Source organism: Panthera uncia (genome assembly GCF_023721935.1).
Source record: "Panthera uncia isolate 11264 chromosome C1 unlocalized genomic scaffold, Puncia_PCG_1.0 HiC_scaffold_3, whole genome shotgun sequence".
Classification (NCBI taxonomy): domain Eukaryota; kingdom Metazoa; phylum Chordata; class Mammalia; order Carnivora; family Felidae; genus Panthera; species Panthera uncia.
Window position 1 is genome coordinate 21,864,896 of NW_026057584.1, and position 24,467 is coordinate 21,889,362.

General features: G+C 37.5%; 1 protein-coding gene across 1 annotated transcript in view; it reads left to right on the plus strand.

Moving 5' to 3' along the window:
- Positions 1-11,035: 11,035 nt before the first annotated feature.
- The window catches only part of ABCA12 (ATP binding cassette subfamily A member 12), a 175,972-nt gene continuing 162,540 nt past the window's right edge, over positions 11,036-24,467 (plus strand). Inside the window, exon 1 of the mRNA XM_049614967.1 lies at positions 11,036-11,400. Within this exon, the coding sequence (XP_049470924.1) occupies positions 11,332-11,400 (69 nt within the window). The 5' untranslated portion in view covers positions 11,036-11,331. The remainder of the gene's footprint in view (positions 11,401-24,467) is intronic.

A 24,467-nucleotide genomic window follows, 5' to 3' on the forward strand; every position in this document is an offset into this window, starting at 1 on the left:
TGTCTTATTCATGTTACTGACCCTGAAATTCTGACTAGGTATAATGGTAGCATTCATGAGGACATAATTATCGGTCATGTAGAGGATCAGGGATGTCTGAAATGGCATTTGCTTAAGTATTTGACTCCTCACCTTCCAACGGCTGAGGCCATAGGGCAGATTTTGTTCACTTCAGGACAGTTCCACAACAACAGGTCTTGATGAATTCTGATAAAAGCTCCATTTCCTCCTCACTGAAGAGCTGGTGCTCTTACAGAACCACAGCTGTCTTAGGGGGTCAGTCTGGACTTTAATCACATTTATGAAATACCTTCCAGCAACACCTAGATTAGTTTTTGGTTAGATAACTGGGGACTTAGCCTAGCCAAGTAACATGTCTAGACTACCTCAGGACCCAAAGTGTTTGTTCCCAGCATTTCTCCTTGTTGCTCATGATCTCATTTTTGTCCATCCCTTTAATCATAGGGGTTCATTGTGCATGGTTACCTCATATTTTTGGATACTTAAATGGATTGTTCTAACCTACAAGGAAGAGTCACTATAGTCAGTGTATTCTAAATGTAGGAAATGCATATTCATGTAAGTCATGTATAATGGCATTAATTACTTTGCTACTTCAGACTTTTATATTTACCCAGAACCTTACAAAGACCAATCTTCTCTGAATTTGAAGTATAACTGAGAAATTTCAATTTATGTTTAAATAGTTTTTTAAATGCCATGAACAAGTCATTTAGTGCTGATTTCCTTCTGCTGAAATTGTAAGGTTTCCTAAAACATGTGTATGCATTTGTTTGATACTACTGTGAATGTATAATTTCTGTACTAAATCTACCTCTTTTTTTCCTCACTGACCCACTACAATTATAGTATTTGCTTCACCACGTCATGTTAATGTCAAATAAAAATTTAAATGTACATAGAAATATACATAAAAATCTGAAAAATTATGGCTATGAAATATTGCTATAGGAAAGTATTATTTTTATAACTTGTAAAGAGATTTAACAGTTCTTTCAAGTTTGAGTTACAATAGTAGATATGTAACAATTGTTATTTTCATATTAGGAGAGGACGTAGATAAGTTTCAGTTCACTAAAAGGTTGAACATTTCTATCATAGATCACTTGACACTTGATCACTTGACTATTACCCCACTTCATTGTTCATAAGGCATTCCATCTAGATGAAGCAGAGGAGACTTACTTTAATTTTTCAGAGTATCATAAACGTGAAAGCCCCAAAATGTGAAATCTTCAGAAAGAATGCCTAAGGTCCTGAGAGCATGTCACAGATGACAGAGGGGTCTGCACTTCTACTCAGACTTCTTTGGGTATAGGAAAAATAGAAAGTGACAGTATTTCATAGGCTCTGATATGTAACTGAACATTGCTTTGAGTGTGAAATAATTGCTGTGAAATTAATCTCATTATCTTCCCTGCTTGTCATTGTTCTGGAGGTTCCAAGTGATCAAGCTTTATTTTAGCCAGCAATAATAGTAATTAACTGTAAGGAGTCGGTGAAATTTTACTCCTTTGGGAGCTGCTACCAGAGATTCTTATGGAGAGAGTACAGCCCTTATTCCAGTGACTGATAAGCTTTGGGGTAAATGCATCTCTCTAGAGTCAGGAGGTACCTAAGCTTCAGAGAAGGAGGCAAAATTACTCATGAAGGAGAGAAATTTCATGGTCCCAGAATGGGAGAAGGAATAATGGAGTGAAGAGAATAAGGAGATGGGAAGGTGAGAGAAAAGAGGAAAAGTCAGTGAGATTGAGGGTTCACATATTCTACAACTTGTGGCCCCACTAAGGATAAAAATAAGGGCACTAAAGTCACCAAATACTTGGTATGCATTTTTGTTTCGTTTTCCTATAGACACCATTAATGGGCTGAAGTTTCTTCTGGGTCGTATGGAGTGTTAACTCAAGCCACATGTGTAGGTATAGGATCTGGGGGGCAGAGAGGCCTTAGCTAACATCTAGGTTATTTACATTTGTTTGGTCCTTTAATTCCCCAATAAATCTGTGGACTATTACCCCACTTTCTAAGTAGAGCATTTGAGCCTCAGAAATTGATCTCATGGGGAAGTGGCAGAATGGCCTCAACAGTCATCCTCTCACTAGATTCCCTCTGCTCTTCCCCCCAAAACATTCTGCATCCCTGTTAGTCAAAACAAGTCTTCCTTAAATCAGCTCTTGTCGTGTTCTCTCCCCTTGCAGTAAGTCAGTGCCTTCTCTTCCAGCATGATTTGACATTTCTCACACAGCCCCTAGTTTAGGGAATGAAGTTGCTATATCAAAATGGCATCTTGCCAGTGACCTCCTGAATCTGCAGAACCAGTACATCAACAGAACTCCATTTCATAGCCTCCTTGTGCTACACAAAATGCTTGTTGTTTTCTCTAAGCAATGAACTTTCCTTATTGAAAGAAGGTTGAAGATTTGAGGGTCAAGCTGTAGGTGAGAATGGGATTATGTTTTCCATAAGAGCTTTAGTGGTGGGAAAGTTTGTGCAAGCCTCTCAGAGAGTTTTGAACAAATTTCTTCTTTATTATAGCTTATATCTAGATCACAACCAGTTTTCAAAACAATTCCATGATACAGAGAGAAAGCCTGAGTAGGAGCAGAATGGGCAAGATTAGCTTTGTTGCAGTCAGTCACATTCTTATTTGATATATTTGTTTTGTGTTTCATTTGAGTGATTCCTCCCAGGAAGAAGATTAGTGTATGAACTTCATAAAACAATTAGTGAATGTGCAGTTACTTAATTTGAAATGGTTTTAGGGGCACCTGGGTGGCTTAGTTGGTTAATCATCAGACTCTTGATTTTGGCTCAGGTCCATCTCATGTTTTGTGAGTTCGAGCCTCGCATTGGGCTCTGTGCTGACAGCGCAGAGCCTGCTTGGGATTCTCTCTCTCCCTCTCTCTCTGCCCCTCCCCTGCATGCCTGCACTCTCTCTCTCTCAAAATAAATAAATAAACATTTAAAAAAATCAAATAAAATGGTTTTAAATTTGTGTGTTTAGAAAAATACTATGAATGTATCTATATGGTACAAAATTTGTTTCAAAAGATCTTTCCAGTTCTCTGTAGCAAGACTTTACTGATATGGCCATATGCCCCATTTGTCACATGCTATCATTAAAGCACTCATTAAAATGCATATCTGGAGGGCCAGATGTTTCATTTTTATTATATACCATTTTCTTCACATTTACAATCCATGTATGCTCATATAAAGGCTGAATTTTTGTGAATGGTTCTTTACATACTTATGCATATGCTTTATATCTGTAGCTACATGTTTGTAAAAAAAGCATATATATAGGCATATATTTTTGCTCCATAAACACATGTAAAATGGATATTGAGTATGGATTTTTTAATTTATTCCATCCTATTTAAAAAAACATATTCTTTTGTTCAAAGTCATACTATCAGGGTGTCTGATTCCTGGTTTTGGTTCACGTCATGATCTCATGGTTGTGAGCCTACTTAAGATTCTCTCACCTTCTCCCTCTGCCACTCCCCTGCTCTCGCACATGCACACACACTCTCTCTCCCTCTTTTTCTTTCAAAAAAAAAAAAACAAATAAAAGATAAACATTAAAAAATGTCAAACTAAATATTGCTTGTGAAGGTCGATGAAAGGAAAATGGTATTAAAGGAAGGCATATAAAGGGACACAGAAACAAAGACCTTCATTCTTTGTACTCTGGTCAGTTGGTATTTGAATCATCAGAATTTTGACCTAAAATATTTTACTGTTGATTTGAAATGAAGTCATTGACCAATCCCTTGTACCCCAGCCCCATTCTTTCAAATGAATTTAGAAGTGACACACATAGAGAATATATAGAAAAATTGTGTGTTGCTCAAGATTGAGAGGACAGATAACTGGGTGATTTGTTTTTACCTATACCAAAGGTTTAGAATTCTAAAATTCTAAGAATGATAATATTCTGGCTTATTCAAGAAAAATCTAAATTTCTAACATAGTTTCTGTTGTATTCAAGAGAATGCATACTGCAACATGAATATAAAAACCTTTATTATTTGTAATATTCTTTTAAAAATTTCTCAGGGAACAGCTAAGTCACCAAAGACTAAAACACATACTGAAATTGGTTTGTTGCAGTAAAGAAATAAGTGATACTAGATAAAAACATATATTTGTCTTATAAGCTGCTTTAGGTTTTAGGAGGGGAGAAAGACGTAAGTTGTGAAGAAGAAGAAAACAGTAGTATTTTTCAGGTTCACTTTTTCCTCTAAAGTGGAGAATTGATTAAAACTTCCTCTTCAAAGAGAGGACTGATTTCTCTTAATACTCTACCTCAGATTTTTCCTTCAGTTTTAATAGGTTGACCCAAAAAGGACCAACAATTTCTGATTTCTTATCCCTGCAAGATTATAGCAACATGTGTAGTAAAATTAATTAATTCAACATACTTTACCAGTCTAACCAAGCAAATTATTACTCATCCTGTGTGAGTGGGTGAGTAATTCTTTGTAAGATTATAAATCACCCTGAAATTCCCAGAGTCACATGGCTCAATAGTAAACAAGATAATCAGTTTATCAAATTGGCTCTCCTGACAAGACCATGTTATTTGTGATGGGGCATTCTGTATCATTGTACCATCTTGGAGAGAGAAGCTGCCTTATAACTTAGCGTGGAGTGAGTGACTCTCATTGTGAGCCCCCTTGAAATGTTTTGTAGATCAGGATTTACCAGTTGCTTCTTGACACAGTTCTTCTATCCACATCATCATTGGAGTGTCTCAGTGCTGATAAGCACCTGAAAATCCTGAATCTGATACCTTCCTCACACCTACCTGCTTCCTAGCACTATCACCACCTTACATCACAGGTAAGGTGGATCTTAGGTAATGAGGTATTAGCAATCGGTGCCTCATTATCTTAAGCCTCTGACGGAGTCCCACCCTACTCATAAAGGAAGGATGCTGTTATTTTTTGCCATGAGTTAGCTTCAATTTCCCAACTCATTGCACATTTCTACCTGGGTTAAAATGCACACACTTGCCATGCTTGCTTTATGAGAGCCTATTGAAGAACAGGCTTTGCAGACACAGAAGCCTGAGTTCAAGTCACTGTTCTGACACTCATTAGCTGTGTGACCTAGGAAAGCTACTTGACTTATGCTTCCTTATCTATAAAGCAGAGATTCTAAAATCATTTAGAAGTTCATACACTAATCTTCTTCCTAGGAAGAATCACTCAAACACAAAACAAATATATCTAAATCCTTATTATAAAGATTAGATCCTGTATGTGATGAGCATCCCACAGCATCTTTTTTTTTTTTTTCCTTTTTAAAGTAAGCCCTGTGCTTGAACTCACATGGGGCTTGAACTCACAACCCTGAGGTCAAGAGTTACATGGGGTGCCTGGTGGTTCAGTCGGTTAAGTGTCCAACTTTGACTCAGGTCACGATCTCACAGTTCGTGGGTTCAAGCCCCGCGTCGGGCTCTGTGCTGGCAGCTCAGAGCCTGGAGGCTGCTTTGGATTCTGTGTCTCCCTCTGTCTCTGCCCCTCCCCTGCTCACACTCTGTCTCTCTCTGTCTCTCAAAGTAAATAAATATAAAAAAAAAAAACAACATTTTTTTTTTTTAAATCATCCACACGAAAAAGAGTTACTTGCTCTACCAACTGAGCCAGGCAGGAACCCCCATCCCACAGGACCTTAAAGTAAAAGGGGTGGGAAAAGTGACTTATCTCTGATGTGATGGACAAAAACCAGTTTGGAGGTGAAGAACTGAAAGAATGGGTCTGGTTGCCATTAAAATTCCTAAGTTCTTTCACTGCATCATTAATACCACATTTGTTTCCCATTCAGAATAGAGGATTCAAGTGTCAACCGCTAACATTTTCATCTTCCCACAGTATCAGTTTAATCTCCCTCTGTCTCCTTAGAAGAGTTGCCAGGAACTTCCCATTCCAAATCCTCAATATGGCATCCTCTGTTCATTAGCATTAAGGTCCCTCACTCTTCAAACTTTATCTCCTACATCTTCAAACCAGTCTTAGGTCTAGTGCAGTCAGAGTTCTCACTATTCTCCAGGGATGTAGACTTAATACCCAACTCAGTGTTTCTGGCCTTGAGGGACTCAGAGTGTAGATGAGGAGAAAGACTGACTATGACCGAGACTAATAAGGAGTTAATGAACCAAGGTCTATAGTAACACAGATGAAGGGTGATTAATTCAGCCTGGAGTGGGGGTGTGGTGAATAGAACGGCTGGGAAAGGCTTCGATGAGGAAGCAACACTTGAGTCAGTTGTTGAAGAGTGAGTACAATTTCATTTTGGGTAGAGGTTAGAAGCATGACCAAAGCCTGAAAGTGAATAGTCCTTGTCCAAGACATTACAGCAGATGGCAGCAGGGGTAACTGGGAGTGGGGGAGACACATCTAATGAAGCTGTCAAGGGCCACACTGGGAACTTCTTTGCTGCTCTACCAAGGAGTCTAAAAAGAGCAGACTTTCTTTTCCTGACTTCCTGGTGCAATAATTCTTTGTGCACTGATTTTGGCAATAATTTTTCATTTTCAGTAAATCTCTACAAGTGATTTATAGGCCCCTAGAAAACCAGGGAAAGCTCTGAAGTTCTTTTCTTTCCTTCTGAGCTCCTCTGACACAGTGCAGTACACGGTATTGGAGGCAGCATGACACAGAGATGAAACATATTGATGTAGGGTTTGAGATTCCTGCCCCCCCCCCCACAATGCTGTTCCCACCATCCCCACTTCTATCAGGGTGAATTTAGGTAAGTTATATCACCTCTCTGAATGTCACTTTCTTCCTCTATAAATGGGGATAATGCCACTTTCTGTATGGTAGGCCTCCTATGATGATTCAGTAGGTGCTTAACAAATGTTTGCTACTCAGTTATTCAACAAGCATTAATTGACCACTGACTATAGGTCAAGATCTATGTTAAATTTCTATTATACAGTGATGAGCTAAATAGATATATGCTTTGTAGTCTAGTATTTATTATTATTATTAATGTAGATGTTTAATATTATTTTTTTAAATTTTTTTAACTTTTTATTTATTTTTGAGACAGAGAAAGAGCATGAGCAGAGGAGGGGCAGAGAGAGAGCGAGGCACAGAATCCGAAGCAGGCTCCAGGCTCTGAGCTGTCAGCACAGAGCCTGACACGGGACTTGAACTCACAAACCGTGAGATCATGACCTGAGCCAAAGTCAGACACTCAACCGACTGAGCCACCCAGGCGCCTCTAGATCTTTAATACTATCAAAACAAATCAATGTGTTTCAGCCATATCAGTGTACTATTCATGGCTGGACCCACTCCTTCTTGCCCTGGTCCTGGAGTGTGCTCCATGATGATTGACTGCCAAGAGCTGTCACTTCAATGCTTACGGTGCCTGTCAATTACATGATTGTGCAGCTTTGGCAGAGCCATTATTCTAACCAGGTTCAGTAGGCGAAGTGACTCTGGAGGTGATCCCAGATGAGACGAACCTTAGGAGGATAACCATACATGCTCAAAACTAATTCTGTGCATGGCTCAGTCAAATTTGGACTATGTGAACTGTTCTCTAAAACTTACTAGAGCTTAGGAAAACAGAATGCTGGAATCCTGGGATTAGCTAATTTTTGTGCAAGCTGTTCCATGATAAAGCTATTTTTTTTTGTTGTTGTTTTGTTTTGTTTTTACTGTTGATGAAGTGAGCACACAAAAACAAATACCACCTAAGTTCTGGTGGATGTTATGACTCTTTGCTTGATAAAGGAATATTGTTGATCACCAAGGAGTAGAATCGCCAACAGCAAAGAAAGGGAGCAGAGGCAGATATTATGGTCTGAGTCTTGAAAGTCATGCTCAAGACAACCTGGGTCTGCTGGCCTGTGGCAGAAGCGCTGGAACACTGAGTAGTTGGACAGATCACCCTGGTCTGGCTAAATGGAGTAATTTAACCTCTCAGTACAATGGCAGGAATAAAATCTGTCAACAGCTTACTAGTAAATGTATTCATTCATGGATTTTATATTGTTATAATTGGCCTCTGTTTATTTGCCTTGTAGTTTACTTTTTGCTTTTTAAAAGCATTTTCCAGCAGCTATGTGTCCTGGGTACAACTTATTTCTGGTTGCTAAATTGTTCTTTATTCCCTCAAGGCGAACTCCTAAAATATCTGCCAAGCACCTCAATCTACAATCAGGAGTAGGGCGCAAAGCTATATCTTTCTCTGTGCAAAACAAAATTTTACTATCATTAATCTCCTTCCACATTCTCTTCCATTTCCTTTTTGTTGGTCCAATAATTGTTTTAAGTTCTATTCTGATCAGAGATTATGATTCCTGATTTACATACACTATAGCTTCCAAGATTAATGTTAGGTAAAGCCTTTTCTGCAATGAAATCTTAAAAGATGTTTTCAAAATTATATTTTATTTTATTTTTTTTTCAATATATGAAGTTTATTGTCAAATTGGTTTCCATACAACACCCAGTGCTCATCCCAAAAGGTGCCCTCTTCAATACCTATCACCCACCCTCCCCTCCGTCCCACTCTCAAAATTATATTTTAAAATAAATTCGAAAATCTTAAAGAAAATAGTAGAAGCAGATATGGCCAATATAGATGCCAACATATAGATGTTCAGAGTGGGGCAAAATTTGGAAAACTCATGGTCTATGTATCCTAACTTACACTACTTTGAATTATGTGTTGTGAAAGAATACCTCAGTCCCCAAGTAAGTGTGTGTGACATTTGGAGTTATGACATCGTGTGCCTTCCAGTATAAACGAATATCTTACATATGTTAAACACTTAATGCATAGTTTTTAAATTACTTTGAAGAGATAAATCTCCTGGGAAGTCATGGGTTGTAATAAAATACGTTATCTTCATCAGAAAATTAGAGGTAGTAGATGGTGTCCAGGCAAGAGAACAGCCTGAGAGAGAGACTCTTTAACTAAAGTTAAACAAACAAGAGAACAACTCCATGATTACACTGGGAAGATGATGAGCAGCTGCTAGGAGAAACCATTTGATACTTTTCATCTCACCTCTTACCTGCATCAGTCACGTGGTGAGTCAGTTCTTTTTAAGTTGAAGTAATCTGCCTGAATAAAGTGACTCTGTGCCTGTAATGTCCCTTGACATGTAGAGTCACATCCCCAAATCCCACCTTGACTTCACAGCTGAGTAATCCCTATTTGTGAACCAAACCATTAATGAGTTGTAGGCTATGACAGATGGCAGAGAAAGAAGGCAGGGCGCAGGACCTCAAATCATCTGCAAAGCTTGAGAAATCCAGAAGAATCTTGGGCACTGAATCCCGGGAGTGGTGAAGGAGGAGACAATATTATTCCAGAGGCACTCAATGTCTGAAGAACACCTTGTCTTTAACCTTGTTCAGGAAAATAAATAAATAAAGAGCCAAATTCTAGATATTCAGGACTGGCTGCCTTATGGGGATTAGGCTTAGAGAGACTCATCTCAGTAGGGACAGAGCCAAAGTTGAGGTAATGGGCAGGTCCCAGCATGGCTCCAGTCAGCCCCAGGCTGGCTGCCATCAACATTGCAGAGTTGGCATGGGGACCCAGAAGCTGAACCAGCATTTGCTCCCAGTGTGAAGGAAGAACTTAAATATTGATTTTACTGATCTGACGAATAGAGTCTGGATCAGTCATAGAAAGGTGTGAGGACCAAAGAAGAGTTTCACTAGCCTTGGTTCAAATAGTCTACTCAATATTCAATTAAATTCAGTAGCAGTTATTGAGTATTAATCATGTCTAAAGTATTTTGATATAAAATAGTCTGTGGTCTTAAAGAATTTATAGTCTAGTGGAAAAGATAAATACAAGGTCCTTGAGAGAAATATAAACAAAGAACTATGCTGGATTCAAAGGCAGGAGAGAGGATATCCTGTGGGTATTTCTCAAAAGGCATCATGGAAGATGTCAACTTGAGGATGGTTTTGAGAGGTAGGAGCTTAGAGAGCAAGAGGAATGTATCCCAGGTAGAGGAGATAGCGTAAGCAAGTCAAGGGCCAGAAAGCCGAGGTATGTTTGCATACTGTAATCTATAGTATTGGGCAAGCAGTCAAACATTTATAGTAGATTATTGAAAACTTGGCTGGAGTCAGATTGTGGAGGCATTGAATTTCATAGGGAATAGGTTGTCATTAAGGTGTTTAAGCAAGGTTTCTCCTGGAGATCTTTATTCCAGACTTCTTCATATGTGTCCTGAAATCACAATTAAAATTGCTTAATTAGAAAGTACACTTGAATAATTCAAGCATAAAGCCTTTTTCTTTTCTCCTAATTTACAATAGATTTCTTTAGCTGATTTGGATATTCAAGTGCATTAGAACTCAGAATTCTGCTATATCATATATTCAGAAATATCCTGGGTCAACCTGTGTCTTCTTTAATTGTAAAAACCTAAAACAACATGGCTTTCCTGTAATGGGCCACATGAATCCCCATCCCCAAAATGAGGGAATCTATTGTATGTCATTTTTGCTCCCTACAGCCTTCCTTTTATTTTCTGCATTTTGTTTAACCTAGTATGTTGTAACAGAAGGGAAGACCTAACCAACTTAGTTACTTCCCTCCAAATCAAAACATTCAACATAACTTTAGGATAAAGACTGAGACTTTCTCTATGCACAGAGGTTCAGAGTGTTTCAGCTGAGCTCTGGCCTTATTGAGTTAAAACATCTTAATGGCAATTTAAATATTATGAGTCACTGGGCCCAGAGTCTGTAAAATGCTATGTGTACTGCCTCTGCTACAGCAGGCACTATGTAGTAAAGAAGGAGAGAGAATGTAGGACAAGTCTTACTGGCCTGGCAAGGGTCCCACCTAATTCCTCATGACGTGTCCAGTGCAGGTGACACCTTCTGGAAGGTGTGGATAAGCAGTTAATATCATGGAGAGTAGGAGGTGTGGGTTCAGCTTTTTTTTTTTTTTTTTTTTTTTTTTTTTTTTACAGTGGGGCATTATCTGAATGATATTCATTCTCTCTTGAGTCTAGACTTCATGCAACAGGCAGTAACTGGATGTTATTTTAAAATAAGCAAAGCCACTGACAGGTTCTGGTCTGGGTTCTTGTTTTGGAGGAAGAGTTGGTTGCAGAGTGCTCCTTGGTCAAGGATTAACCCAGAGGAAAAATCCAGCAGCAGAAGAACTGTGGGTTTCTTACCCCGGCCCTCAGGAAAGCTATGCCGTGAAAAGGCTTTGACCCATTGACACAGCAAGTTGGACAGGGTACCAATTCTTCTGTGAGGCGGAGGAAAAGAGAGGAATTCTCTTGTTCCTGGTGTTTGAAGGATGGCTTCCCAGTTTCATCAGCTTCGGGTCCTGGTCTGGAAAAACTGGCTAGGTGTCAAAAGGCAGCCGGTGAGTAGCAAAAGGGTAGGGAAGGGCATTGGGGGGCAATGCTTCAGGCAATTCTAAATGTTAGTGATGTTAGTGACAGGTAAAACAGGAATTTGAAGCCATTTTCTGAAGCAGGAATAAGATATTTAGGAATCATCCCTATATCTGTCTTATAGCTAATGAGGCAGGTCCAAACATACCCCAAAGCTGCCTTTTGACTTCAGTAAATTAAAAGGGTAAACCAGAACATGCCCTGGGCAAAGAAAAGGATTCACCTTGCTACTGGTTGAGTTGGAACTAGTGCTGAATTCTAGGTTTCAGGCCAAAATGCTTTCAGAAATTTTCTTAATAAATTTAGTTAAAAATGAGATGAAGAAAGGTATTAGATGAAAGGAATAATACATGGAGGAGAAATGCATTTGTAAACCAAAAGTGATGGAAAGCTTGGTTGAAAAGTGACATATAGAAAGGAAATAGTTTGAAGGCTGTTGGTATAGAAAGCTCCTAAGAAATTTTAGTACCTAAAAATTATTTACTAGAAATGTCAAACAAGAGTCAATTTATGTGCCATGCTTCAAGACTATCATTGAATCACTTAACTTTATGGCTACAGTCTGTCTACTCTGTTTATTGCAACATCTTTTTTGTGCCCTTACATTCTTGTTTGCTTTTTAAATGACAAAGCTAACTATTAGATACTCATCAGACAGGGTATAGGGAGATTGAGAAAGGAATTGGCTTCTATGAATTGACACATATTCAGAAGAATGTTTGAAAACCAGATAAATTTAAAAAGGCACTCAATATATTTCATTTGAGAGTGGTAATTCCCAGCCCCATATGAATAATATGAATATTATGCAAATAACGTGCATCATAGAAACCAACATTTTATCTATGTACCTTATCTCACTCTGGGCTTGTTTGCAGGGCCTGACACTGCTTACTTAAGTGTTCTGATGTATGTATTGACAGTGAGAAGTAATGTTCACTCCCCTTTGTGAATGTGGTGGATGAGATTTAAAATCATGTGATTGTATGAGTGTGGGGTTTGGCCATCATATTTTAAATCGTTAATATTATGTATTTATTTTTAATTTATTTATTTTTTAAAATTTATTTATTTTTGAGAGACAGAGCATGAGCAGGGGAGGGGCAGAGAGACAGGGAGACACAGAATCTGAAGCAGGCTCCAGGCTCAGAGCTGTCAGCACAGAGCCTGATGCAGGGCTCGAACTCACGAACTGTGAGATCATGACCTGAGCTGAAGTCAGATGCTCAACCGACTGAGCCACCCAGGCACCCCAATATTTTTTTAATTTAATCATTAGTTTTCTTTTAAAATTGAGAACAACACAAAAGAAAAACCTCCCATAATGATTCCATGCTAGGTTCTACTTGGAAGTGAGCAGGAAGAGTCTGGATAGGTAGGTGTGGTCAGAAGATGAGAGTTGGGTTCTTGGTTCTGCTTTTCAGCACCTGCATGACTTAAGGAGCATACCACCATTTATGTGAATGCTGGTTTTCTTATTTGCCAAATAGGGTTAGGGGCTACTATATCTATCTCACTGAGTGGTAAGGATCAAATGTGCCAGTATATTTCAAAGTGCTTTACAAATGGTGAAACCCTTAACAAATAGAAGATAGAGGGATTTGGGGTCATGTGTATGTCATATTTCATTGAAAGTAATGGTGGAAGGAAATCTAGGAAAAGGGATTGTGGGAGAGAAGAAGAAATTTATATACAGTAAAGTTTTAAGTGATGAAACTCCATAGTTAAAAATAAAAGCATAGAAGAACTGAAAACTTATATCTGTTATTGCTGATAAACTGAATGCTGAGGTTGTATATTTTCCTTACAACTCCATTTTACCTAAAAATTAAAAAAAAAAAAAAAAAAAAGGGAAAGAAAGAAACCCAACCCTCGGGTGAATACTTTCTTCTTTTTCATTGAGAAATTTTATCTTTAGAAACTTTAATAAGTTCTTTCCTTATCTGTAAAGTAGCTGGTATATCAATTTTCTACTTTAGAGTTTCTCTCCATTTTAGTCAATTTCTGCTGGATATGGCATATTTAAAGGAGATGGAATTCAGGCATGCTAAAACATTTTCACCATGATACCTTGTATTATTCCTGTGCAGTCAAAAATCCCTAAAAAGCCCCTGGTAATTATAATTTTGCTTAAGGAAAGAGAATACGTGATCTATTAGTTCATTTGGGGACGTCGGAGGATTAAGTCTACCTTGAGACCCAGGACAGATAAGTGTTGGTTGCAGGAAATGAAATCAGAAATAGTTATGGGGCACCTGGGTGGCTAAGTCGGTTGAGTGTCTGACTTCAGCTCAGGTCATGATCTCGCAGTCCACAAGTTTGAGCCCCGTGTTGGGCTCTGTGCTGACAGCTCAGAGCCTGGAACTTGCTTCAGATTCTGTATCTCCCTCTCTTTCTGCCCCTCCCCCACTCAGGCTCTGTCTTTCTCTGTCTCTCAAAAATAGATAAATGTTAAAAAAAAAAATGATTCTTAATTTGGGGGAATACAGAAGGCCTACTTGAATCCATTACCTCCAATTAGAGGGACACAAGAGACCTTTAGAAAATGGTGGTGCCAAAAGGAGGAGAGTCCATTCGAAAAAGAGAGTGAGAGGGCAAAGAAAGTTACATTTCTTTCTTCATAGTTTGGCTAGGGCCGGCCCTATCTCCTGTCTTAGAAAGAAGACTTGAGGACACAGGTAGAAAGGATATACCTGTGGTAGTGTTAACAGCGAAGGATGAGAAAATCAAGAGGTTGGAAAGCTAGGAGGTGAAATGAAAAAAGAAATTGTGAAAAGGGAAAATATAAACAAATTAAAAGAGAATGTGAAAAAAAAGAGGTATATAAATTTGAATAGAGGACATAGTCTTTATGTAGGGACTGGACTTAATCCATCAAGCACTTATTTAAAATACAAGCATTTTTATTTCTCTCATTGTAATCTTTCTGAATATGATAGACAATAGAAATAAAGCTGTGTGACACTGGAAATGTATAGTCTTTAGTGAATGTTAAAGAATAATCACTACCAAGACATCCTCTTCCACTTTGTTTTCAAGAGATTCTATCGCAAAGCAAGATGGTGGGAAGGATAGTCTGTAAGGAAGGAGTTAGGAATCTATTAATGGAGAAACAAATGACATATAAGGGGAAAAAAACAAATATACAGTAAAAATATTAGAGTGGGGATTACTTAGGAAATATATTATAAAGATATATTCTAGAATAGTGAGAAAAGAATTTCAAACAACTATATAGTCTAAGAAATAGAAGGACATTGGGATAAGCTAACTGTTGAGTTTGGCTACAAAAAAAGGGAAGGCAAGATCTTTAATTTTGGAGATGATATCCATCAAAATTGTCCTTAGAGTAAATATTTCTCTCTTTTTAATAAAATCGACTAGTGAAATTCTGGAATATTTGGGATTATCTAACTGCTTTAATTATACAGGGCCCTAGAATGCTCAAGGGACTTGTCCAGGGTCACACAGCAAGTTTAAGGACTCAAAGTCAGATTTCCCCCCAAAATGGATCTATTCTTTCCCTACCTCTTGCTGCGTCTCTACTGTCACTGAGTTGAGTTTCTTTTTCCAACATGCTCTGATCCCTACTCAGAGTTCGGCCCACCAATGAAGAAATCATAATTGGTAACGAGGCCTTAGATACTACTGTTGTTCCTTTTTTTTTTTTTTTTAATATTAGTGGTTACATCAATTCTCAATTATATGGCCAAAAAAGAAGAAAAAAGAAAAAGCAAGCTAAAGGAGTATGAAAAAAATACACTAAGCACCAACGGAAATGTTAGGTAATAGAGAAAATCAATTAGATGCAGTTGCTATCCTGCTGGGCTTGTAATTTAACTCTAGAAATAATGCAAAAATGAAGATTCCACTGGAGATGGTTAGCAACAGGGAGGCTCACCTAATGAGATGCTACTTGATGATAGGAAACTGAGTCCTGGGACAGTAGAGGCTGCAGCATGAAAGATTAGATAGTGCAAGATCAGAGTTATCTTTCATTAAGAAGAGGAGTTTTAAGTAGCCATATCAAGGAATGATTTCAGATCTCTACAGAAATGGAATCTAATTCCAGACTTAGTATGGAAGAAAGAGAATTACTTTGAGCTGTTTATTTTAACCTAACTGTTTGGCTAGTGGATCACACTTTAGCTCAGTTGGTGATAGAACTAGTTTTTCTGTCACAGACATTCCCACAACTTGATTGATTTCTAACACTTTGGATCAAGTTTCACACTTCCTTCCCAATCCTCACCTTGCTCATATGACCTCCCCTCACAGTGTCTAGAGAAAGAGAAAGTCCCCGCTTCAAAATTTTGGAGCAGGTTGGTCTGTATATTAAAATAATTGTTTGATTAAAGCAATTTAGGATTAAGCTGTCATCTCAAATTTAGTTATAAATCAGATTAAAATGAACTAGGTCCTGAACAATTCAGGCAACAACCTGACCAAATATTCTAGGCCCTTTTTCCTTTTCTGGGTCTGTATCATTTATTCCTTTAATCCCTTCTAATTGTTCAAAGAAAATTTAGATCTACCTGTTTATATTGGTGCCTGTTATATAGCAGGCATGCCCATTTTGTTAGTTTAGTCTGTCAATGAAGAGCAAATGAGATAAAGAAGTTTTAGAAAAGAGAGGAATATAGAAATAAATTAGCTTAAAGTCCAATAAAAAAACTGTTGTTTTAATATGCATAATAGAAGATTTACCAATCTCCAAAATGTATGATAATCTCCAAAATGTATGATAATTTCAGAAGATGTACTTGATCCCAGTTTTTAGATGAGTCATTTCCATAGATGGCAGAAAAGCCCAGTAGCAGAAAGCCTAGTTAACTGAGAGCTTTGCCACTTGTATTTGCTTGTTTTGGGGGTGGAACTAAGGTTTATTCCAGATCTAAAATACCAACCTCTTACTTCAGAATGTGAACCATGGAATCTTCTTGTTACCAAGTAACAGTCATCCCTGGGACAATGCAAAAGTAAAAGAATGGAAAAGGAAGGAAGGAACAGTGTACTTTATACATGGAAGGTTGGGCAATTTTTACTTGCACGTTTGTAATAAAAAAGTTATGGTTTTAGGTTACAGGAAAACCTTTAAATGATTTTCAATGCTCTTATACACTGAACTGATAAAAATTATGGTATTGTGATCAAAGAGAACTAGTAATATATCCTATAGTGCTTTGGCTACACAGCTTAATGCTTAACTCTGCAGGTGCAGAACCCAGGCTCCCTGAGTTCAGACACCAGCTCTACCATTTAGTGCCTTAAGGAATGAAGGCTTATTTAATCTCTTTAAGATTCTGATTTCCCATATGCAAGAGGAAATGGGGTGATTATATTAAATGAGATAATGCACATTAAGTGTTTAACATAGTATCTTGCATAATCTAAGCAGCCAATAAATATTATTAACTATTTATTTGGAATACTATATTGAATTGATATTAATTATAAGACCACTTGCCAAGAATTTATCCCAGGGAGGATATTTTGAAATCATATTTAACAGAGAATTGTTGAGGGAACTGGCATTGGTACCCAGGAGGAGAGGGGACTTTGTCTCTCTTCAAATACTTGGAGAATTCTCATGTGGAAGAAGAGGCCAAACTAAGATGAATGAGTGTCAGATGTGGGAATGAAGATATTGCCTTGATATGAGCAAAAACAAACAAACAAAACACATGAGGCAATGTGAGTTGTCCAATAATGAAGTTTCTTGAAATAGTGAACTTCTAGTCACTAGAAGCACTCAAGTGGATGCTGGATAACCATATGGCAAAGATGTTTTCCCTAACTTTTCATGTACCAGTCATTCTGGACTTATTTCTTTTCCTGGAATATTCCACCCTCTTTCCCATCTGTGGGTCTCTACCCATATGTTTCCTCTGCTTGAAAGACTCCCACTTCTTTTTCACATTCCATCCAACACACATATCCTCTCTTCTGTCTGACCCTTTTTCATCTTTTAGGTTTTAGACTCTACTCCCCTTGCCTTATCTTCCTTTTATTTATTTATTTTATTTTTTATTAAAAAAAAATGTTTACATTTATTTATTTTTGATAGAGAGAGACAGAGCACAAGTGGAGGAAGGGCAGAGAGAGAAAGAGACACAGAATCTGAAGCAGGCTCCAGGCTCTGAGCTGTCAGCACAGAGCCTGACGTGGAGCTCGAACTCACAAACCATGAGATCATGACCTGAGCTGAAGTCAGAAGCTTAACCGACTGAGCCACCCAGGCGCCCCGATAATTTTTTATTGTATTATGAATGTAAGACTCTCCAAGACCATGATTCCATGACCAAGAATAGAGAATCTTCATCTGAAACATTGTATTTTTATTGATTTTTCAGAGGTAGGCAAAAGAATCCCCATTGCAGTTTGGAAATTGTGCTGACATTCAGTGTCATTCATTTTGGACATAACGAACTTGAAACCACTCTAGTGCAAGTCTATACAGGAAAGACAAGTAATAAGATTATGTGGAGTGGCCAAGCATAAGACAGTAAGGGATGGTGACATTTGGGATGAAGACTAGAGCATGAATGCTCCATTTAAAGGTATTCAAATAGTAGTAGAAGTCCTCAAAATTTTAAACATATGGTAACACTTAATAATTTAAAATTCATTGGTATCTTATTTTCTTATTTACATTGAGTGAAAGTGATTTTTAAGAGTAATAAAACTGGTGGATACAAGTAGAATCAGATGGACTAGCAGTAATTAGAATGAAAGGTTCTGACAAAGTAATGCCGTATGAATTACCTAACGTTAAAATTATGTGCTTTGCTCAGATTTTTCAAAAAATTAGATTTGAGAAGTTTTCAAAGATTTGAAACAATGGTTCTTAGCAAATGCAGAGACTAATGTTACTAGGCAATGCAAATTAGTTAACAGGTGCTACAGATCAGCTCTAAATGAAATTTTTGGAGTGAACTAATATTTGGTTAATTCTGGAAACTTCTTAAGATTTAAACTTGAAGTTTTGAGTAGATGACTTTGCTGACCTCAGGGTCATTGAAATGTATCCTGCCATCACCATTAATTTCCTAAACCTTACCACCTAGGATAGCATTCCTGGATATGAAATATGTTTGTTTTTATCTCTTTTCTTGACTCTCATTTCTTCTCTTGTGCTATCATTTAAAAATTGCCTCTCGATTTTTTTTTTTTTTGGAAAAATAATTTGGTAATTTATTACAAGGTAAGCATACATTTACTATATAATCCAACAAGTCTACTCCTGGGTACTTGCTCAAGAAATATAAAAACATACAGTCTTTATTTATTTATTTAATTTTATTTTTTATTTTTCAAGATTTACATCCAAATTAGTTAGCATATAGTGCAACAATGATTTCAGGAGTAGATTCCTTAGTGTCCCTTAACCATTTAGCCCATCCCCCCTCCCACAAACCCTCCAGTAACCCTCAGTTTATTCTCCATATTTATGAGTCTCTTCTGTTTTGTCCCCCTCCCTGTTTTTATATTATTTTTGTTTCCCTTCCCTTATGTTCATCTGTTTTGTCTTTTAAAGTCCTCATATGAGTGAATTCATATGATTTTTGTCTTTCTCTGACTGATTTCACTTAGCATAATACCCTCCAGGTCCATCCGTAGTTGCAAATGGCAAGATTTCATTCTTTTTGATTGCCAAGTAATACTCCATTATGTATATATATATATATATATATATATATATACCACATTTTCTTTATCCATTCATCCATTGATGGACATTTGGGCTCTTTCCATACTTTGGCTGTTGTTGATAGTGCTGCTATAAACATTGGGGTGCATGTGTCCCTTCGAAAGAGCACACCTGTATCCCGTGGATAGATGCCTAGTAGTGCAATTGCTGGGTCATAGGGTGATTCTATTTTTAGTTTTTTGAGGAACCGCCATACTGTTTTCTGGGGTGGCTGCACTAGCTTGCATTGCCACCAACAACGCAAAGGAGATCCTCTTTCTCCGTATCCTCGCCAACATCTGTTGTTGCCTGAGTTGTTAATGTGAGCCATTCTGACAGGTGTCAGGTGGTATCTCAGTGTGGTTTTGATTTGTATTTCCCTGATGATGAGTGATGTTGAGCATTGTTTCATGTGTCAGTTGGCCATCTGGATGCCTTCTTTGGAGAAGTGTCTATTCATGTCTTTTGCCCATTTCTTCACTGGATTCTTTGTTTTTTGGGTGTTGAGTTTGATAAGTTCTGTGAAGATATTGGATACTAACCCTTTATCTGATATATCATTTGCAAATATCTTTTCCCATTCTGTCAGTTGCCTTTTAGTTTTGCTGATTGTTTCCTTCGCTGTGCAGAAGCTTTTTATTTTGATGAGGTCCCAGTAGTTCATTTTTGCTTTTGTTTCCCTTGCCTCTGGAGACGTGTTGAGTTACAAGTTTCTGCGGCCAAGATCAAAGAGGTTTTTGCCTCGAGGGTTTTGATGGCTTCCTGTCTTACATTGAGATCTTTCATCCATTTTGGATTTATTTTTGTGTCTGGTGTAAGAAAGTGGTCCAGGCTCATTCTTTTGCATGTAGCTGTCCAGTCTTACCAACACGATTTGCTGAAGAGACTGTCTTTATTCTGTTGGATATTCTTTCCTGCTTTGTCAAAGATTAGTTGGCCATACATTTGTGGGTCCATTTCTGGGTTCTCTATTCTGTTCCATTGATCTGAGTGTCTGTTCTTGTGCCAGCCTCTCGATTTTTAAAAAGAATTATTTTTAAAATAATTTCTAATTTTTGAATTGAAAAAATTTCAAATGTAAAGAAAAGTTGCAAAAATAGTATAAATAATTTTCTTTCTAGAGTCAGTAGAGAGTGATGCCCCATCACCTTGGATACTTCAGTGTGCCTGTTTTACAAAGAAGGACATTCACCTCATGACCCAATATCACCATCAAATTTTTGGACACAATTCAAGCTTCATCAGTTGTCCCAACCATGTCTTTTATAACAAAAGATTCCAGTTCAGAATCACGTTCTGAATCTAGTTTTCATGTCTCGGGAATCCCTCAGTCTGTAACAGTTTGTTAGTCTTTCCTTGACATTCATGACCCTGACACATTTTGAACATTTAAGACTAGTTGTTTTGTAGAGTATCTGTTATTTCCTTATTTTTAGGCTCTGGTTATTTATCTTTGACAGGAATACTACACAAGTGATGCTGTGTTCTTGCACCATTGCCTCACATCAGGAGGTGTATGATGTCAATTTGTCCCATTTTGTGGAGAAATTCTTTTGAGACTATACCTCATTAAACTTTCAGTTTATCTATTTGTTTGCTTATGTATTTATTTACACCTACATAGACTCAGAATTCCAGTTTATTCAGTTAGATATAATCTTTTATTGTCATAATGTTTTTTTAATGTTGCCAATGGGTCAAATTTCATGCTCGAATTTGTGATAGGCTGGTTCTATTGATGTCTCCATCATTTTCAACATTCTCTAAGCAGTGTATCTTATTGATCGATTGATTTACCTACCTACCTACCTACCTATCGTATACCTATCACTGTGTCTATAGGCATGAAAACAGTGATATTCTAATAGCAATGAGTACACCTAGCTCTCAGATGCCTACTAAAAGAAGCTAGGGTTTCTTGGGAGAATGGATATTTCCAGGGCTGGGACAGAGAAACTACATGATAAGGCAGAAACAGTTTGTGAAACCAGAAAAAAATAACCAAAGAAGTTATACCCACACATTTGTAGCTCTGTTTTATGTCTCTTTATGCATTTTTAACTCTTTAATTTTAACCCAACACTATAGCATTCTCTTTTCTTCTTTTTTCATGTTAAAATTCCCTTGATCGATAATGAGAAACCTGGCCCCTCTTGTGGGTAATGTATTTACTTTTTTGGTCAACCTCCCTGTGTGAAACTAATCACCTGTTTCTTGCCCTGAATAAACACCTTCCTTATGCTACTTGGGTTCTGACCTCCCAGGTCTGACTGCTGCACTGTGCATTTCTCTACACCTTGCTAGGGATCCACCTTCTTCACTGTGTTACGGTGGTGCCCTCAGTACTAGTGTGGACTAGACATCCTGGCCTCACCAAAAGGATTTTTAGGCACTGAATTGTTCAGGAAGGGAAAGGGAAGAGAAAGAGAACAGAATGGGACAAATCAGTGGAAAGTAAGCCCTGGAGAAATAAAAAGAGACACATGCCACAGCCCACTAAGGAATTTTAAACTACTCAGGGTGCATATGCCTTTGGAGGTCAAGAACGCAGGGTAGGGGGTGGAACGCAAATGAGGTAAAGAGGCAAATGTGAGATAATTAAAATGTTAGAAAAAAATGAACCTTTTAAAAACTGCTTTTCCTTTAGTTTTTGAGTGGGCCTAATATCTATATGTGTAAAATCAATATACCAGTCCTTTCTCCAAATAAACAAAAATGAATCATGGCTCATTGGTTTAGTATTTGGGTCCTTGACACTGCATTTGCTTCTAGGTTGTTTATGATAATATTTAGAATGGTGTCGGGAGCAATCCTGCTGCTGTGAAAATTTAAATTTTGTTTATTTCTTGCTTTTGTGATTAACTTGTCAACCTTAACATTCCCAAGATCACAGCTTTGTGTTTATTATCCTTCTAAAATGCAGTAAACAGAAATGTTCTCCAAACCTCTCTGACCTAAGATCCTGGGGGAAATCTTATGATAATGGATTATTTATGGGCTTGCTGTAGTTTTTACCTATAATAGAGTCCAAATTGTCTTAAACTATTCTGATCTAGATTATAGTTTTGTCTGGATTTAAATTGTGTCTAAAATTAATTTCAAAATTTATCAAAACATCCTCATGGAAACATTAAATTAGATCAATCAAAAGAGAATTTAAAGATATCCCATGACATATGCCCCTTATTTGAATGTGAATATACATTTGTGCTGGTTCACTTGGTCTCCGTTACTCACTGAATTCTCATGAGGTTGCTATAGAAAATGAATAGATGCTCCTAAAAGTAACTATGAGGCACTAAACCTACTGAGATGAATCTTTTTTTTAAAAAAAGAATAACTGTGGCCTCAAGTATAAAACCAAGAAATCCACAAACATTAACATTTTTAATCCTAATTCTTTATAGTCAACATTTGAAATAAGTCAAATAGAATAAAAATGGTACTTGTATCTAGGTCTTTGAAGAACAGACTCTAATTTTTTAATGTATCTGAGACTAGGCTAGAATAACTCTTAATATTTTTCTACAGCATTCATATTTTTCTGGTATACTTTCTGTAAGGCATTATTGTTCCTCAGATTAAGATGCTGTTTAAAAAAAAAAATCTAGCCTAAGTATCTTGATATTCAGATCCTTACCCCTGTTCTACTCCCCAACTGGGTATGTGACTTTGGGTAAATTAATGGATAATGATGTGCTAACCTTCTGTACCTCAGAGAACAAAAAAGAAAGTTGGATCAGACCAAGGCTTCTCAGCCTCTGCTGTGCCATGGATGTCTTTGGCAGCCTGGTAAAGCCTATGGCCCTCCTAAGAATAATGCTTTTAAATCAATAAAATAAATAGAATTACCAATAAAACCAATTATATTGAAATTCAGTTATTAAGGGATTAAAAAGCAAATTTATGATAATGGTAGTATGTGTTTATTTGGTATAGCAATAAGCAAACAAAATAAATAAATAAACAAAGTGACCCCATAACTACTATAATTTTTAATGTCACCATGAGTAGGAACAGAACTTTGAGATATCTGCAATAGCAACACTAAAGTGATTTAAAAATATCTGTGGATTTTATTTGTGACAAAGTCATAAGCACTTTTTTTTTTAATATATGAATTTTATTGTCAAATTGGTTTCCATACAACACCCAGTGCTCATCCCAAAAGGTGCCCTCCTCAATACCCATCACCCACCCTCCCCTCCCTCCCACCCCCCATCAACCCTCAGTTTGTTCTCAGTTTTTAACAGTCTCTTAAGCACTTCTAATAACATTGTGGTTCGTTGTCTCCGGTAATCATGAAGGGAAATGCTAAATTTCATTTAAAAGGTAGAGAAGATAAAAATGTAATCTTTTTTTTTTTTCCTATCCAAGTTTACAAGCGTCCTGAATTCTATCCGCTAGATGATGTCAAAGGAACTCTCCAACAAAAATAATCTAGGACTTTATAAACAATCTTGCTAGTTAGGTAAAATGGCATACATTTAGAACTGTTCTCCTCCAAGTATGGTTCATGGATAGCAGCCTCAGCATCACACATCTGCAGCTTGTTAGAAATGCAGGATTTCCGCCCCACCTCAGATCTGCTGCATCTGAATCTACATGGGTACACGATTCATAGGTGATTTGGTGTGCACATTAATGCTTGAGAGGCGCTGCTACAGATTAAGCTGTTTAGACTGGGAGCTTTTCAGCTGTGATTAAACCAAGTACCCTAGGATTTCTTATATCTGCTTTCTTCCATTTGCTAAAAACTTGCCTTTGAGGCGCCTGGGTGGCTCAGTCGGTTAAGCGTCCGACTTCGGCTCAGGTCACGATCTCACGGTACGTGAGTTCGAGCCCCGCGTCGGGCTCTGTGCTGACTGCTCAGAGCCTGGAGCCTGTTTCAGATTCTGTGTCTCCCTCTCTCTCTGACCCTCCCCCGTTCATGCTCTGTCTCTCTCTGTCTCAAAAATAAATAAACGTTTAAAAAAAATAAAAAAAAATAAAAAACTTGCCTTTGAACCTGCAGTTTAAGAAGTTGGTGACAGGCCTCTCAGCAAGGACAGCAGTGCTATAGACACACAATGGAGATTTTCATAATTACTTAAGGATCAGTAATTGAACGGGTCTTGATTGTTTTGGACATTTGAAGAGCCCAGGCAGTAGTCCGAGATTTGTCAGAAATTATCTCTGAAGCTGTGGCAAGTTGGGGAGAAATGGTAACAAGTCTGCATAACCAGATAAAAACATAGTTCCAATTTAAACTTTATTAAGTATAGGCACAGTTTGTTCTGTACAGTTTCGTTTGAGCAGTGTAACTGCATATCACAGTTGATGTTCTTGAGTATACATGTTACTGGT